The sequence below is a fragment of the Pithys albifrons genome, chromosome 3, assembly GCF_047495875.1.
Source record: "Pithys albifrons albifrons isolate INPA30051 chromosome 3, PitAlb_v1, whole genome shotgun sequence".
Taxonomy (NCBI): Eukaryota; Metazoa; Chordata; class Aves; order Passeriformes; family Thamnophilidae; genus Pithys; species Pithys albifrons.
The window spans coordinates 101593876-101612382 of NC_092460.1; the positions used below are offsets into that span (position 1 = coordinate 101593876).

The window sequence follows — 18507 nt, forward strand, 5'->3', positions numbered from 1 at the left end:
TACCAGCTCCAATGGGAGTTTCTAGCTAGTAGCTAACAGCTTCTTTAGTGTCTTGGTTCCCCTCAGTTTTTACCTGGCATTACACAATCATGGCTTGTCAACCATAAAACTTTGTGGTGGATCAGGAAGTTACATGGCTGGAAAATATATTCATATTTATTTTTTTTATATTTAAGTTACTGTCTTTCAGTTTTAATGACCTTCTTGTTCTTGTACTCCAGCCAGCCTCTGCTATACTCACATGACAGGTAATAACTTTGAAACTCAAAGCTCAGACAGACACACAATTCCTGCAGGAGAGAGATTGGCTACAATGTATTACCAAAGTTATGCAAAAGGAAACTAGTCTGTGCCCTTGAGGAGATCAAGCTGAGAAATCCAAGGACATATTCAGTACAAGGAAGCTGGACAGATCAGTTTCCTACAGCACAGGCACAGACACCCCTGTGGGAACTATGAACATCCTGCTGACAAGACAAATAGGACCTGCTGGCTCACTGGGACCTGAAACAGCAGCAGCACCAGGTTATCTGTAGAAGTTCCATCATTTAAGTGGCCCTGTTCTCCTGACCTTGGGATGTTGCTGCTCTTCTGGTAAGGCCTGCGTAGGCAGTGGTGATCCTTTCCCTGTCAGCTCTTCAATGCGTTTGTTCAGAGCAGCCAATTTGGCTTTGGCCTGAAGTTTAAGTTTCATCAGCTTCGCATCCGCAGCCTCTCGCTCTTCCTGTAAGAGAAGGACACAAACTGGTTCCACCTCAGCCTCCTGCTGTCACCCAGGAAGCACCACTTTGAGAAGTTACACAACTTGCCAGTCTGCCATTCTCTGTCCAACCCCGAGTACCCAGTAATAACAGCACTATTTAAAACATATCCACAAAACAAATTTTTTCTGAAAAGCTACACAGATGAAAATTGTAGCTTCTACTCCAGCACCTCCTTTCAAGGGACAGAGTTCAAAAGAAACCAGACTGCCTTGCAAAGAAAGCTGAAGCAGCATTTTACTCTTGGTCCCCAGAGAAGGGGAAATGATACCTTGAGTACAGTTTCTTTTTGCTGGAGCAGAGCATCCTTTTCTCGGATCAAATCCTTCAGCTGAACAACCAGCTTTTCTGTTTGGGCCAGGCGCTCCAACAGCTCCTCAGGTGCCTCCTCCATCCTTGCTGCTTCTGGCTCCAAAGCTTGAACCTGAAACGGTGGAACAAGTACTCTGAAGGAAAAAATATTAACTGCCTGCAGCAGAGCATCCAAATGACACCTTCAGCTCCACTCCTAAATGCTGCACTCTGGTCCCTGTAGGCATTTCATGGACTCTGTAGGTAGGTACAGGTAGGTGAATCCAGGAGGAAAGCTCAGGGTATCCATGAGCCAATATACAAAAGCAAAGAGTACCTTGCTGAACACCAGAGTATGGAGCAAATCTGAAATGAGGGGCACCCTCACACACTGTCCACTGCCTCAATACCAAAGGGCAGCATAGACATGAAGCCTTCCACTGTCATCCAGTCATGCAGAGCTCCCCTTTCTGCTATACACAATCACTAGTACTCTTAAAAGTTTGTCTTCATCATAATTTTAGGTTTTTTTCCAGGATCACCTTGAGAGGCGGAAATTGAAGAGGTAGGTTATGGTCTGCCTACCAAAAGTGCTAACTTAAGAGGTGAAGAATACAGGAAAAGCAAAGTAGAACGACAGCTCAATCTAGACAGCAAGGAAGAAGCAGGAGGCAGTTCTAATTGCAGTCTAATGACTCGCCCTCCCCAAAACAATTGCCAGTAGGAACTGAAAGTCTTTATATAACACTGTACTTACAGCAGTAGAGGGTTCAGTAACTGCATCCCCATCCTCCCCTGACAGCTCTTGTAAAACAGTGCTTGCTAAACCTGACAAACGGCTCAGCATCTTCAGCCTAAAACAAAACCAAAAGTCAGAATACAGTTACAGAGTCAAAAACTGCTAAAAAGAATAAGCCCCTTCCGTGACAATCTCTAATGTTACAGCAGTGACCACTGCCAAGAGGGAAAAGCCAAAGTAAAGCCTCAGGAGTAAAGAAATGGTCACATTAACAGAAGCAGTCAGACTCTCTGAACATAAAAGGAGAGGATATGGTGATGTCAAGATACATGAGGATTCTTTCACCACTCTACAGGAATGATTGAAAAATACATTTTTATACCAGATGTCAAATCATCCCCATAATTCATTCCTGATCTTTCTTAACAATAACATTACAGAACCATGATCTATTCAGTTTACTCAAAAGAAGGGTGATTATGAAGTCACTTCTTTACAGGCCAAACACGGCCTGAAAATACAGAGAAGCAGCTTTCTGCTGACAAGTAATGGGAATGATGAATTCAGCCCTAATGTTTGCTAAGCAGATGCAAGTGTGTCACACCAGAGAGATGATGAGACCTCTGCACATCACATACATATGGGACAGGACAGGACCTTGACACAGGGAAACAGTCTGGAGAGGGCATATATTCCCTGTCTGCTGCTTAGCATTATCTTTTCTCCTCGAAATTCAGGAGCCAAACTCATCCAGCAAGGGAAGTGAAGAACAAAAAAATATGCAGTAGTGCCAGCCAGCAACACGTAACTTGTCATTTTGGGGAGAGCAGCAAATTAAATTCTTCATGATTAACCAAGATGGTGGGATGAAAACCACCTCATTGATTTACCAAATTCTAATGAGCAGCTGATAAGCCAAAGTATAGACCTGACAACCAGAAGGATCTCAACGGGCTGGAGAAACAGATGGACAGAAAGATTGTGAAGTTCAGAAAAGGCAAATACAGAGCCATACACCTGGGATGGGAGAAGCATGTGAGTGGTACAGGCTGTGGAGTAAGTGGCATCATAACCGTGTTGCAGAAGGCAAGTTCAAGGTGCTGATGGCCCAGCTGGGCACGAGCCAGCAGCACACTCACAACAAAGCTCAGCTGTACACTGAGCTGCATCGGTAGGACTGCAGGCAGCAGGAGGAGGGAAGCAACTAATCCTTTCTATTCACACCTGCAAGACTACATTTCAAGTACGGGGCCCACTTTCAAGGTCCCTGGGGCAAGGACAAACTAAATCAAGGACAGCAGAAAGCCCCCAAGATGACTGGGAGCTGGGTTACCAGGCACAGGGAGAGTCTAAGAATGCTGGGCTTGTTCAGCCCAGAGAATGGCAGGTGAGGAATGGGATACAGCTGCTGTCCTCCCTGCAGCCCCTGATGAGGTACCTAAAGACAGCACCACACACTCCTTACCAGGGCCACAGCAGATGGACATGAGGCAGAGGACACAAGTTGCACCATAAGCAATTTCAATAAGAACAAAAATGCACAGGGAAGATGTTAAAAATACTGGATTATGCTCACAGCAACCCGATCTGACATTAGACATGCTAAGAGCAAAGGATTTGACTAACTGAACTCCCAAAGTACCTTAAGAATCATAAAATTATGACTGTAGTGTTCTATGAAGACAGGTCACACATGAGACTTAAAATCTCTAAACAGAAAGGCTACAGATCTGTTCATGCCTGTAAATGGCAAAATCATTTGTACAAACACAGAAGCTCCAGTAGTGCAAGATGAAGTCAGGAAAGCTCACACTAGTCATTAGATCAATTTTACATTACTACAATCACCTTCAATCAATGAAATTTTTTAATTGACAAGATGTCTCTGCCTTGCCAGAAGTAGGCTTGTGAAGCTGGCTACACAGATCCACTCCTTCCTGACCTCCTTTGTCTTAGTAAGCAAATCTTTGCTCTTAGATTGTAACTTAAAACTGTGGAAATATTGACAGTGGAGAGGAGCAGAGCATCACTTTTCTGCAGCAGTCACACCTTCTAACCATCTGATTTTGCAGAAGTAGAAAATGCACCAATAGCACAAAAGGACATGTAAACACCAACCTGCTTTATGCTCCCAGGAGCTCACAGGGCTGCTTTCTCAGTAGTAAGGAGGTTTCCAAGGCAGAGCAGTCACACACATGTCCTTCATGCCATTCCTTTTTATCCTTTTGGTAGTGCCAGTTTGCATGAACCAAGACTCTTGATGGAGAGAGAGGAGAAAAAGAACACAAAAAAGATGAAAATAAATTATCCAACAGCAAAGAAATAAGCTCATCCTATAAAGTACACTCTGGGATTGTTACAGTTGGTCACTTGCAATAAGCATAAAAAGCCAGTTGTTTTGGAACCTGGATTTCTCCTGTTCTTGCAGAGACATGCCCTGGTTTCTCACACTGCATGACATGAGCTTAGTCTTTTCAGCTGACAGAACAAAATGCAGCAGTTAGTGAAGCAAAAAAACGTGCAGCAAGAAACCAGGCCTCAGACAGGCCACTGCAGAGAGCTGTGGGGGATGCAGTCCCTCCCAGAGCAGTCAGAACAGCAGGGCTGTCCATGCTCTGCACCAACACAATAGCCAGACATGCAGACATCCACTGTAACCAGAACAGGTATGGGGCTCAGCACCGACCTGCATGCTGCAGACATCACAACTTCAAGCATGCATGCCTGCATTATGTGGTGAAAATATTCTCTGGCCTTTGTCCAGGTTGGCTGCATTAACCTGATACTGCACTCAAGCTAGTAAGCCTTGCTGGGTTTGGTTACAGGTGCCTCCTCAGAGTGCAAACAGAGGAACTGAGGCCTGTCTGCAGCTACTTGCACAGACATGGACTTTAATAACCTGAACTCAAGAGAGTCACATCTTTTGGACTCATTTTTAAATTATATTCTCAGCTCAGCTGAATATGGCAAGGGATGTGAACGGGGAGCAAAAAATGACTCTATAATTCTATAAACAGTAACAGGTTTGCTGTTTATAGCAAATAGGGAAAACATGGGCCTACTGGTCTGAATCCTTGGAAAGCAGCTCTGCAGAGAAGGGCGACTGACCCTCAGCCATCACTGTACCCTCATGGCAAAGGCCAGCAGCATCCTGGGCTGCACTGGGAGCATTACCAGGAGGAATGTGATCCCTCCTCTTTACTGAGCACTGGTGAGGCCAATGTCTGAAGTACCATGTCCAGTTCTAGGCTTCCCAGAACAAAAGAGGAGGGAACGTGCTGGACAAGATTCAGTGAGGGACAACAAAAAAAAGGCTCATGGAAGATCTTACCACAGAACCCCACAACAAGGGAGGTTAGGAGGTCATCTGGTTCAAGCTCCCTGCTCAAACAGGCCATGCAGAGCCAGCTGCCCAGGACTACTGTGCAGGCAGCTTCTGAATATCTCCAAGGACAGAGGCTCCACAACTCCCTGGACAACCTGGGCCACTGCTCAGTGACCCAGACAGTGAAAAAGCGTTTCCTATTGATGAGGGGAACCTCCTGTATCCCAGTTCATGCTCATGACTTCCCATCCTGACACCAGACACCACACTGTAAAGAGCCTGGCTCAGCCTTCTTTGAACCCTTCCTGAGAGCAAATCCAGGAACAAGCATAACACGGCTTTAAATTCTGTCCCAAAGCCAACAGTCTGTATACAGGCTGGTGGCTGTTCCATGCATTAGCCTCAAGGACTTGTGGCAGGAATATCCCAGTGTTATATAATACTGGCCAATTTCCCCATAAACACAATTAGACAAACACAAAAGGACAGAGGTTAGTCAGTGTTCCACTGCCTCACCCCAATAAAACAAACAGTGCACCTCTGAGACAAGGCTGGTGCTCTCCCAGGCTCACACTGGGATGTGGATTCCCACCTCTGTAATGACCAGCAGAGCACAGGGACCCTCACCGTGCTCTGGATGTGAGCCAGGATCCTCTGCATGCTGGCTGTAGTTGAAAATAACCTTTTGCTCACCGTTCCTATGACTAAAGAACTTTTGCTGGGGACACTTCACTTTGAATACTGTGACTACCAGCAGTTGTCTGGAAGAGGTTCCTTTCCTCTGAAAAACATTTCTCTTCCTGACCCAAACAGACTCAGCCCACTGAGAGTGGCATGGCAGCCTGATGAAAGCAGGGTATAAACCAGGCGTTTCTTATGCCCAGGTAGCAGTGAAAGCAGAGAAAGACTTAAGTGTTCCTCCCCAAATTATTCTATTCTAAGTTTGTTATACATAAATTTAAGTTCGTTCCATGTATTTCCTTCTTTGGAATTCAAACAGGCATAGAAAACATTGCTACTGTACACAAGCCCTCGACCAAACCTCTCACACTGTCAGAGGGCTCCGAGAGAGACCGCGACCGGTGGGGAGTTCTGGAACGCCGTGCGGGCGCCGGGAGCGGCGGGCAATGCCCCACGGAGGGCGGGAAGCGCCGAGGGGCCCCGGCAGCGACGCGGATGTACCGGCCGGGCTGTGCTCCCGGTGCCGGGGGGCACGGCCGGCAGTGTCCCACCGCCGGCGGGGCCGGGCCGGACCGTAAAGCCCAGAGAAGGAGCACAGGCCCGCCCGGCCCGCAGCTCCTCACCAGGGAGCTGCGAACCCGCCCCGGCTCCGCGGCCCGAGACCACCGCCGAGAGCCAGGCAGCAGAGCCCGCGGGACGCACACGGCACAGGGACAGCACCAAGGGCGGGGGAGGCACTGACCTGCCGCACGGCGGAGGTCAGCGCCGAAGGGACCGCGGACCTACGACCGAGGCCGCCCTCGCCCCGCCGCCGACACCGCTCCCGCCGCCACCTCAGCACCGGAACGCGGCTTCGCCACGACGCTTCCGCCTCCGGCGCGGCCCCGCCCCCGGCGAGACAGTGACCAATCAGCTACAGAGGACGGAAGATAGACGTGACCGCCAGCTAATCGCGACCGAGCAGCCGGCGCGGCGCCATCGTTGTCCTGCAACATGGCACAAAGTCACCAATCCCGAAGAGGCCTTGGGGTCCTGCCCAAGGCGAGGCAGCGACCAATCAGCCGCGGGCCCCGGCAGGGGGCGGGGCCAGGCAGGTCGAGCTCCCGCCCCGTCAGTGCTGGGCCCTGAGGGGTCACCCAGTCCCAGCCGCGGCCGCTGGACCGCAGTGCTCGAAGCCCCGTCCGGCCTGGCCTTGGACACTTCTGGAGGTGCCCAATGCAAACCTGCCCTCGTGCACAGTTATCCCTTTTAGGGCACTACAGTCCTTGGCAGAAAAAGACTTTTGTCTCTCTTCTAAGCTCCCGCCACCTACAGAAAGGCTGCAAAGGTCTCCCCGGACCCTTCTCTTCTCCAGGTGACCCCCCCAGCTCTCCCAGCCTGGCTCCAGAACAGAGGGATCCAGCCCTGGAGCAGCTCCGGGGCCTCCTCTGGGCTCCTCCAGCAGCTCCAGCAGCTCCTGCTGTTACTCCCAGGGCTGGGGCAGCTCTGCAGGTGAGGCCTCCCAAGAGCAGAGGAGAGGGACAAAATTCCCTCCTTTTCCTGCTGCCTGAGCTACTAGGACTGTGCACACTGCCAGCTCCTGTCCAGTGTTTTGTTTTCTTTCAGAACTCTCAGTCCATTCACCTCCTAGCCTGTGCTGGAAGCAGAGGGTGGCCCCAGCCAGGTGTAGGGCCAGATTTCATTAAGCTCAAGCAGGAGTTCCCTCACTGTGGCTAGTTTATTTTGTGTATTTATCTCTGTGTGGCACAACCATGGTTTTAGATAGCTAGAAACAGCAAGCAGTTATTCTAGGTAGAATGAGATATTTTCAACTCTTAACCCATGCATGCATGAGTCTAAGTGAAAGGACAGAGAAGAGGAAAAAAAGGAAAAGAGGATGAGGAAATCATTAGCAAGAAGGTCACACTCCTCTAGTGAAGGACTCCAGATGCTGACAACTTGCCATGACACTCCTCTCCCCGCTGCAAACATCGAGTGAACCACAAATCTCAATACCCAGAGCAGCAGCAGGCAGGTGAGTGTAACACCAGAAAAGGCACAGAAAAAAAGCGAGGGTGTTGCAATTTTAATTAGATTATTGCTACTAGTGCAGCTTTTTTCTTGTATATAAGTGCTTGGCCTACATTATTTTTCTTTGCTTTCTGTAATTCTAGATTAGTGATGGATCTTGAACTAGACTGTTAAAATTTCTATTATACTGAAAATAAATTTTGATGTTAAAGGGACATGTAAAGTAGTGTGGTTTATACTCTAGAGGGAAGGGATGGGACATCCAAAAGGAGCTGGAGAGGGTAGAGAGAAGGGCCAATGCCAGCCTCATGAAGCTCAGCTAGGCCAAGAACAAGGCCCTGCACTGGGCTGGGACAATCCCAAACACAGATACAGGCTGGGTGACAAGTGCATCAAAAGCAGTTCTGTGGAGAAGGACTTGGGGGTCTTAGTGAACAAAAACCTGAATATGGACCAGCAAAGTGTGTTCACAGCCCAGGGAGCCTACTGTGTTCTGGAGTCCATCAAAGAAACATGGCAGCAGGTCAAGGGAGGGGATTCTTCCCCTCTACCACTTGACTCTACCCCCTGCAGTGGAAAGTGTCCCTACCTGTGGCAGGGGAGCCGAATCAGGTATCTTTAAGGTCTCTTGCAACCCAAACAGTTCCATGATTCTATGAAGATCTATCAGTGGGAAATGCATACAGTGGCTGGGCTTAAACAGCCTACCCAGCAGCTGGCTCTCAATGCCTGATCTCCCCAGCTGCTGGCACAGGGACATGCCAGACTCCCAAGGCACACAGCCCACCTCAGTGGCTGGTACAGATTCCCTTGCACACACAGACATACAAACAGGCATGTGCACTGTAGGTCCCTCCAGTGCCTGTGATGAGGCTCCCAGCATGGAGCTGTCTGTCTACTGAATGGGGAAACACACGGACAAGTGGGGCTCCCTTAACTCCAACCTTCAGTCTCTCCAGCAGTTGGGCTGGACCTCTGGTCCTTACAATAGTCAACTATTCCAGTGGTCTCACTAACAGAGATACCCACACCTGGTTCCCAAAACACTTAATCCATGTGCTGTCTAGTCTGGCTTGCTATTCACCAGTGATCACAGACTGACACGGTCTCTCACTCAATTCAGCTGAGGGCACTTAAGTCCCCATGCACATATATGTCCAGTGCACAGCACTGCACAGCCAGAAAAAGAAGGAGGTAGAAAAAAGAGGTAGAAATGTTAGAAGACAGGAAAGACTGTGCTGATCAGGCACAGGGATGGTTAGATATTTCTACTGACCAGCACCATTCTACATGCAACCAACCCCCTTATATCCACTTTTCCTCCATTTTTCCATTCTTATTCATCCCCCAAACACCTAGACCCATCCCTTTCCCCACATTTTGTTCCTCCCCTAAGCATCCTGTTGTGAGTCTTGTGCAGTCAATCCCAGATGCTCTTCCCCTGCACCCCATAGTGTTTTCCATGCCCCCAGGCAGTACAGTCTGTAAGGTACTCTGACAACCTCTCCCTTTGACTCACTATGATGGTATCACCTCTAGGCCCTTGGGGCTGATGGCTCCTCTGTGACAGACTTAGAAGGAGCTGACACAGGGCCTTCATTTCTCTTAACTGGGTTATTTGGGTTCCCTGGCCTGTGGTTGTCTCTCTTTGCTCCTTCTTCTTTGTACAGATGAGCCTTTCATGAGTTGCCTGCAGGTCTGTGGTGATTCTGAGATCAGCCAGGCCAGGGCATTACTTGGGTTTCCCCACCTGCCAGTGTTCCTCTGTGCCACTTTGTGTGTGTGGAGGTAAGGTTTTCCCCACGTAGTCTCACTCTTATACAGGGCCACTTCTATAACACTTTCTGGTCCTCCTCACCCAGTTATTCAACATGTCTATTTGGGAAAACAGACTCTCAAATCCAGTTAGAGGAGCAGATCTTTGCTTAACCTCCCATCCCACATCTTGTAGCCATTTCCTCTTGTCTTCAGGTATAATTATATCAAGGTTAAAAACAGGGTAGTCTACCAAACCAATATAGCTCCCTGTGGTGGTGTCTGATTAACCTTCTCACCCTTTCTGGTTTAGCTCCTGAAATAGCAGTGATTTAGTAGATTATCTTGGATCCATTTTAAGAAGAGTGTTTGTATCATTGAAACTTTCTGGTTTGTAGATCAGCCTCTAAGCAGATTCATGTTTATAATTGGCTTGTGGAAGGTTAGATCCCTGACATAACTGACATTAGTGTTGAACGTGGACAGGAGCAGACAGGCAGTGCTGTGAGAGCCCCAGGAGGAAGAGGATCATTCCTGTAGCATCATTCTTCTGACCACAGACACACATGGGAAACAATAGCAGCTCCACTGTGGATGACCTACAGGCTGTCGAGATCCACCACTGGTACAAGAAGTTCATGACAGAGTGCCCTTCTGGACAGCTGACAGAGCATGAATTTAAGCAGTTCTTTGGGCTTCGAGGGCTGGATCCAGAAGCCAACAGGTACATTGAGCAGATGTTCCGCACATTTGATATGAACAAGGTGAGTTCTCCAGCAAGGAATTAACTGTCTTGTGCTGCTTAAAAGTGAACCAACTTCTGCCCTTTTAGAGTCCTCACTTTTCTCTCACAAACAGTGGTGTGGAAAGCTGCTGAGAGATGCCAACGTAAAGTACATAAATGCAAGAGCAAATGAATGTGCATAGATAATGACATAGATAACATAAGCATTGGTAATAACACCTGATTACTGACTACCTTTTGCAAGATCATCTTTGAATTTTGAAAATTCTTTATTGTGTATTATTTGACTTTGCCTTGTTTGACTATCAAAGTGCTAGTTTCATTATTCTTTTTCTTAACAAGTTCTTATTTTTCAAAAATCTATGTGTATGAGATTGTAGAGATCCCAGGAATTGGATAGCACAGAAATCATGATACCTTTCACAGAGGAGTAATTTCCAGGTATTTGGAAGCTGAGATGAACAGTGCATGGGCAGATAACCCCTGTGGCTCCCCTGGATGAGGGATGCACCTCATGAAGCAGGAGCAAAGGGTGGGATAGGTGACCGCTGGTGACAAGCAGTAGCCCGCATAATTCCTTTAAGCATGCAATGGCCCTCACTTTTGCATGGTTTTTATCCATATATATTTCAGCCTATCCTTGCAGGCCTGTAACCTCAATGACAAAGAAATTTGTCTTTGGGATAATTTAGCTTTGCTCTCTGCTCCAAGACTGTGAAATGGATTCAAGGAGGATCCAGTCATAGAGGCATGTGAACCAGGTGGGAAGTCACAGGGTCAGTCCTGAAGAAGGAAAGCACAAGGACTGAGCAAAGGACTTTAGTTTTGATACGTGAGACAGAATAAGGAGTTAAGGAATGCTAAGGAATATTACAAAATTCTTAAAGAGAGGAGCAGCCAGGTTCCATTAGGGTAGCTGTGGTCTTGGGGTGGATGTAATGACTGGAAATGACTAAAATTCTCAATGAATATCCTTGCTCCTCCTGAAGTCCTCTGTGCCCAGGGTGATGATAGTGAGTAGCAGTTTCATAAGCAAAAGTGAAACCTTTGCAGATTTTGCACAGGTCTTTCTTTCATGTTACCTCCCTCATTCCTTGGGATGTTTAAGGACTCGAAATTTTTTTCAAGGATACTGTGCATGAGCCCTGAGTTACGTGATAAACAATGTTTTAAGAAGACTCTCAAATTCAAACTTGGTCAGAACAGATAAAAAGTTATCATCTAAATAAAGCGATAGTGATCTCAGGAGGAATGAAGTAAGATGTTGGCAACTGGGGGAGATGGACCTACATCAGTTAGTCTTAGTCTGTTATTATTTAATCACTTAATCTAAGATCCTTTAGCTCCTCTTATTAACAAGTACAAGGAACAAGAGCACCCAGAGGAAGATCTACCTTGTAGTAACACAGACATGACCGATGGAATCATTTGCCCTCTGAACCTTCAGATGCTGAGAACAGAGAGAATAAATTTTCAATAGACTGATTTTATAAATTGCCATCATAGAATTATAGAATAGTTTGGGTTGGAAGGGACCTTAAAGATTATCTCATTCCAACCCATGGCAGGGACACTTTCCAGTAAAACAGATTGCTCCCAGCCCCTTCCTGGCCTTGGACACTTCCAGGAATGGGGCAGCCACAGCTTCTCTGCCCAACCTGTACCAGGGCCTGCCCACCCTCACAGGGAAGAATTCCTTCCCAACATCTTATCTAAACTTGCCCTTCTTCAGCTTAAGGCCATTTCCCCCTTGTCCCATCCCATATGCTCTTGTCCAAAGTTCCTCTCCAGCCTTCTTGCAAACCCCCTTTATGTACTGGAAGGGGCTCTAAGGTCTCCCTGGAGCCTTTTCTCCTCCAGGCTGACCAGCCCTAACTCTCTCAGCCTGTCATGCCCTTCTTCCCACCCTGAATGAATATTTCAAATGTGATCCTTGCTGTAAAACAGTCGTGCTCTGCCAGTTCACCTGCCTTCCCCTTTTACATGTTTATTTACATCCATTCCAGAAAGGCACCTGATTTAATTTAAATACCTCAATAAGTGAAAGTTTCATTTTTTTGCTCTGTAATTTGTTGAAGTAGTTATTTGGAATCTTTGATGTTTTATTTGTAGTTTGTTTTTAAACACTTCAAATTTTACTGTTAAATCTAGGGCTTACAAACCTTTACTGTCTGGCATTTTTCTTGCAGAAGAAACAAGAGCTTTTTAAGTTTCTTTGTAGACTCAAGAAATGGAATGTTAAAAACCTAAATACAGAATATTTTTCCAGTGGTCAAATCATGTTCTATGTATTTTAAAAAATATCCCCAGTCATTCTGTTTTCCAGAGGATGGTAGAAGAGGTCTATGTCTTAATGAAACAGCGTAGTTTGCCACAAAGGGAGAGAAAACCATGACAGGAAACTTGCAGCCAGGGCTCCGTGTTCTCTCCCTGTAGGCCAAAGGCAGTCAGCTTTGGTCAGAGAGGGATTTGTTCACACTGGCCATGAGGAGTGGCTGGTTCCCCACTGTAGGTGGTGAGAAGAGAGGAGCCTAGACATGTGAATAGATCATAACTTTAGGAATCCAGTCTAGTGGTCAGAGGAATAGCATGTGCATGTGTGCACTAAAGCTTTTTTCCTAAGGCAAAGTCTGTGTGCCATTTGTTTGCCTTTCTTATTCAACTGTGAATCTGAAGAGCAATAAGGTGAAAGAACTCCAGAGCTGTAGCTCCCTCAATTTATTCCTGTCACAGTTTGGTTTTCATTTTTCCACAGGATGGGTATATTGACTTCATGGAATACGTGGCTGCCCTCAGCCTCGTGCTCCGAGGGAAAATGGAGCAGAAATTGCGGTGGTATTTCAAGCTCTACGATGTAGATGGCAACGGCTGCATTGATCGACATGAGCTGCTCAACATCATTAAGGTGAATTTCCAGGGATCTGTGTTCTTTCCTCTTTCCTTAAAGACAAAATCACACAAGTAAGATTTATGCTGTTCACCATATGGATGATCATGGGCGAGACCTTTAACATCATTCTTTCTTTGAGCAGAGTTCCCCACCATCCCATAATGCAATAATCAGACTTGACAGACTCTGTGATCACAGCAGAAGTTACAGCGTAGCTAACCAGGAATTTGTTTTAGCTGCCCAGCACCTGCACTGCCCTTTCCAAGGTTTCAGGCTCTGTCAGCTGCCATCTCTGCCATCTCATATGTCCTTTTTCCCCGTGAGAATTTGGAGAGTTAGTCCCAATCTGCTTTTTAGAACCAGCTCATAAATATCAATGCAATAAAACATCCCTGAAACTGGGAAATAGCTTGAGGAAGAATGATTTTGAATGGAAAGGATTGTATGCAAATAGCTATTGTGGACAGAGTTGGAACTACTGGTATAAAGATCACTGTGAACACCTCAGAATAATTTATGCTGCAAATACAGATTATTTTGTAGACAGTGGGAAATTACCAAGATGCAGGAAAGATTCACTGATCCCAAATAAATTACATTTCTGAATATGAAAGGTCAGGAAATGGATTTGATGAAGATTTGAAGCCTAAACTGTCCACAAATAAAAGCACTAAGATGTTAGAAATGCATTCTCATCTGGATACTCATTTTAATACTGGGTATCAAAGAGACCAAACCAAAATCAATTACTGTAATAATATACAGCCTTCTACTAATACTTTGCAATAGAAATACTCAGATATTATAGTGAAGCAATAGATAGCAATAAGTAACACCGAGCTCTTAAGAAACAAGTCTTGTAGGCAACAACTGGTGGCAAGCAATTTACTGCCCTTTGAATCTTGTGGATGTAGTGGTGTCTTTTTTGGGAGCCTGAGGAAGTTGCTGAGGTGGTACTTAATTTTAGTAAATTAGCCTTTGAAAAAGAATGAAGAAATTTATCAAATATGAAAACTAGAAAGTGAATTGTCTTAGAAATCAGTATAAAGGCTCTAGAACCTTTGACATCCTTAAGTAAAGGAGATAATTAGGCATGGAAAGAAAAGAGAACCCTTCTCTATGTAATTGTGAATAAGAATTGTAGTACACAATAGCAGATAACACTTTAAAGCCAAAAATTAATTTCTAGTGAACTTTCAGGAGAGCCAGACACACAGGAAACAGCATATACATGGAAATTGGGAAAGCAAGAATAGAAATAAATGACAACAGCATAAAACAAAGGGATTTCATAATGTCAGATGCAGAGGGTGTTTGACACTGTTACTGGGGCTCGGTGGGCTGTAGGTTCACCAACTGGCCCAAGGTGGATCAGTCACAGGGATCCTGATTCTGCCACTTCTGCAGTGCCTAAGCAGATTTAGGGTGATCCTCTGGGTTTTGCTGCTCATTCCATGCTCCAAAATGATGCTCCCTTTGCACCCTTAAGTGCCAGCCAAAGGCCTGATGATTTGTGCAGTGTTTTCCTATGATGCTGGCTCATTTCTTGCTCTTTTATTTTAGGCTATTCGAGCTATTAATGGTGGTGACCATGAAACTAGTGCAGAAGAGTTCACTAACCGAGTCTTTGACAGGATTGATGTGAATGGAGATGGTAAGATTTCTGCCTTTGTCATCCAGCTCAGATAGTTGCTGCTCTACAGAGAAACATCTATGTCTTCCTTTCTTGATTGAACTTTATGCCTCTTCATTTCATATTTTTTTTCATATGCATTCTCAGCCAGTAATGCATTCTCCATGAATCCAAAGGTGTTTTTCTCCTTGCATTATACATAATGAATATGACTGGATTTGTTCCCTGTACTGACTCTGAGCTGTGTTCTGTCCACATGAGTTTGGTGCAGAGGTTTTGGAGTGGTGTTTGTTTTGGTTTGGTTTTTTTCCTTTTTGTATGTTGCAGTGTAGCTTATGCCAGTTAGAAGTGGAAATGGAAGTAGGAGTTAGCAAATGGCCCCAGCTGCTCCTAAATATTTTAGCAGGAAAAGGAAGAACTGGAATTTAATGTTAAAGTTCAGAGCTTTTTCACTGGATCTATTGCAGGCAGTACAGCAAACACATGAAGTGCTCAGTCAAAAGGTGATCAGCACCACTGTAGTTACTGTATATCCTTCAGAGATATTTCTTTCCTTGCTCCTTTAGGTACTCATGACATCCTAACAGGCTCTTCTGTTACTACAGAATAACTATTCTGAGCTGCTTCCCTGCACAAGGGCATTTTAGCCTAGGACAGAAAACCTATTTCTGCCTGTCACAGCCTCCTTCTGTCACAGCCTCCTTCTGTCACTTCCTTTATCCATGAAAACCAGAGAGTACAGGGCATTTTAGGACTGTGACAGGTTGGACCGAAACGGAGGCAGATAATCCAGCCTTATTTATGGGATGCTGTGATCCCACTCCTTAGATACACATTTCTACTGCTCTTATGTGCCCCTTCCCTTGTATGGGAAAAGAAGGAAGCTGATGTTGCCTGGACACCAGGGAAGTTTGATAAAACTTAAGAAGACTCTGTGAGGCCTCAGTGGTTTAGAACAGTGCCTATATAGGAAGTGGTCTCTAAAGTTAGATTACTGGATTGCTTTGGCTGTCAAATGTGGATTCTGATGCCCTTTGTTTGTGCCTGACACAGGTGAACTTTCTCTGGATGAATTTGTGGAGGGAGCGAGGAAAGACGAGGAGTTCATGGAGGTTATGATGAAAAGTCTGGACCTGTCACACATTGTGGCCATGATCAACAACCGTCGGCATAGTGTATAACTCAAGCTGGGAGGAAAAGCTGTGCCAATAGACAGAAGGGTATAGAAATACAAGGAGGGAGAGACAACATTTTTAAAACAAAATTTCCATCAATACAAATATGGAAGTGGGAACAGAAAGACACTGCTATATTTGTATCTGAGTGCATGTTCCTGTACCAGTACTGAAGCTCAGCCACATAGATGCAGGGCAGAAAATTGGATCTGCGTGGCAGTGTTTGACTTGAATTCCTAAAATTTAAAGGCCAAATTTCAAAACACAAATTTCTTCCTTATTCTGTGTCTCAGATTGTCACTTTGCAATGGACTTCAGGTAATGCCAAGTTTGTGAAGAGCACTAGCAGATCTGGATGATGGAGTGTGGAGGATTTCTGAGGTACAAAAGAGCTTTAAATTGTTACCAATGCAGATAATTATCAAAAGAATATAAGTTTTGCTGCTCTTGTCATGACATTGTTTCATAAACACCAGCATGGTTGTCCATACCAGATGTGCTTGTATTTCATAGTCTCTACAGAAGTAGCTTTAGTTATAAAATCACAAGAACTGGAAGAAAAACAAATCTGATAGTGACAAATCTGTCCCCAACTGCACTGTCAGTAAAGCAGGTCTTTGGGCTTTCTGTGATCAAAGAACTCTACCAAACAAGTCAACAGTCTGGAGCAGCTTCTGTAACCAGAAAAAATATGCTGCTCAGTTTCCCAAAACATTAACTTGAAAGATCAAATTTTTATACACTCGTAGTTGTCCTTGCTCTCTTCTCATATAAATGAAACCCTGGAAACTGTTCCAGGACAGGCTGAATAGGGCTTGGAGCAATCTGATCTGGGGACTGACATTCCTGCTGATGGCATATGGTTGGAACCAGATGATCTTTGAGGTCTCTTCCAACACGAACTGTTCTGTGACTCTATGATAAATGAAGTATGTGAAGATGATCCTAATACTCTTACTTCATACATCCTTTATTGGTCTTTCATTTTGTTCTTGAGGGGACAGCCTAATCAAGAGAAACAACTCAGCAAGGTGACTTGTGAATCCTGCTGTTCATGTGAATGCTGGAGTGAAGTTGATACTCTGTGCTGCCACAAATGGCTCTCCATCTTTGTACAGGATGGGAAGAGTGATGTAGCATATATAGAAACTCCACAAAGTGTGTCTTGTTCACTGATGTTAGACAAGGTCACAATCAGAAGCTCCTTTGAATCTGGAGAGAGAACCAGAAGGAAAAAAGAATGCAGGAAAAGTTCAGCTGAGTGCCTGTGCCATAGCTGGCATGTTTTTCCTGTGCAGGAGGAAAAACTTGCAGACCTGTAACAAGGCTTTAGACTGGACTTATTCTTGTTTATATTTAAGCTCCTGTGATGTTTGTACATGTGTTGGCTTTGTGTGGACAGGTTTTGGTAGCAGGGGGTTGGGGCAACAGCTGCAGGGGTGGCTTGTGTGAGAAGCTGCTAGAAGCTTCCCCCATGTTCAGCAGAGCCAAAGCCAGCTGGATGGACCTGCTGCTGGCCAAGGCCAAGCTCAGCAGACATGGCAGTGACACCTCAGGGGTAAGGTATTTAAGAAGGTAAAAAACGTTACAGGGAAGAAGCAATTGCAGCCAGAGAAGAGAGTACTGAGAATATGTGAGAAGAAGAGCTCTGCAGACACAAAAGTCAGTGAAGAAAGAAGGGAAGGAGGTGCTGTCAAACATGCTGGAGCTGAGATTCCCCTGCAGCCTGTGGTGCAGCCTATGGTGAAGCAGGTTGTCCTTCTGCAGCCGGTGTCGGTTCACAGAGGAGCAGAAATCCACCTGTGGCCCATGTAAGAGCCCCATCCTGGAGCAGGTGGATGCTGAAGAGACTGTGATCTGGTGGTCAGGCCATGCTGGAGCCAGGTCCTGGCATGACCAGTGGGCCTGTGGAGAGAAGTCCATGCTGGAGCAGTTCCTGATGAACTGATCCCATGGAACGTCCCACACTGGAGCAGTTCCTGAAAGACTCATCCTGTGGAAGGGAAAGACTCATGCTGTGGAAGGGAAAGACTCATGCTGTGGAAGGGAAAGACTCATCCTGTGGAAGGGAAAGACTCATGCTGTGGAAGGCCCCACACTTGAGCAGTTCCCAAAGGACTGAACCTGTGAGAAGGATCCCGTACTAGAGCAGCTTATGAAGAACCAGAGCCCATGGGAAGGACTCATGATGGAGAAGTTCATGGAGACCTGTCTCCTGTGGGAGGGACCCCATGCTGCAGCAGGGCAATGACTCCTCTCTCTGAGGGGAAAGCAGCAGCATGAACTGACCATACCTCCATTCCCATCTTCCTGTGCTGCTGGTGGGGAGGAGGGAGAGAATCGGGAATAAAGTTAAGCCTGGGAAGGAGGAAGAGGTTGGGGGGGAGATGTTTTTAAGTTTTATTTTACTTCTCATTTTCCTACTCTGATTTTGATTGGTAATAAATTCACTTAATTTCTCTAATCAGGTCTGTTTTGCCTGTGATGCTAACCAGTGACGAC

General features: G+C 45.8%; 2 protein-coding genes across 4 annotated transcripts in view; one reads left to right on the top strand and one right to left on the bottom strand.

The window, feature by feature from the left end:
* Positions 1-6661, bottom strand: part of GOLGB1 (golgin B1) — a 36248-nt gene extending 29587 nt beyond the window's left edge. Inside the window, exons 1-5 of the mRNA XM_071552932.1 lie at positions 6540-6661; positions 3910-4047; positions 1810-1906; positions 1033-1185; positions 572-724 (exon numbers count right to left, since the gene is read on the bottom strand). Of these exons, the coding sequence (XP_071409033.1) occupies positions 572-724; positions 1033-1185; positions 1810-1899 (396 nt within the window). The 5' untranslated portion in view covers positions 1900-1906; positions 3910-4047; positions 6540-6661. The remainder of the gene's footprint in view (positions 1-571; positions 725-1032; positions 1186-1809; positions 1907-3909; positions 4048-6539) is intronic.
* Positions 6662-6928: 267 nt separating this feature from the next.
* Positions 6929-18460, top strand: LOC139669627 (guanylyl cyclase-activating protein 1-like). 3 transcript variants are annotated; one of them, XM_071550134.1, is made up of 5 exons: positions 6929-7811; positions 10049-10326; positions 13063-13212; positions 14761-14851; positions 15884-18460. In XM_071550134.1, exons 2-5 carry the CDS (start codon positions 10129-10131, stop codon positions 16009-16011), a joined length of 567 nt encoding a protein of 188 aa, XP_071406235.1. In that variant the 5' UTR covers positions 6929-7811; positions 10049-10128; the 3' UTR covers positions 16012-18460. The 3 variants fall into 3 exon arrangements, with proteins under 3 accessions (XP_071406235.1, XP_071406236.1, XP_071406234.1); XM_071550135.1 differs by having other exon boundaries at positions 10123-10326; XM_071550133.1 differs by having other exon boundaries at positions 6929-7288; positions 10123-10326.
* Positions 18461-18507: the final 47 nt, after the last annotated feature.

Bases quoted from the DNA above. Each gene is read 5' to 3' on its own strand.
- LOC139669627 (XM_071550133.1), top strand. From the start codon at position 7,013: ATGCAAACCTGCCCTCGTGCACAGTTATCCCTTTTAGGGCACTACAGT. The intron at 7,289-10,122 runs GTGAGGCCTCCC...TTCTGACCACAG, and splicing joins GGGCTGGGGCAGCTCTGCAG to ACACACATGGGAAACAATAG. The intron at 13,213-14,760 runs GTGAATTTCCAG...CTTTTATTTTAG, and splicing joins AGCTGCTCAACATCATTAAG to GCTATTCGAGCTATTAATGG.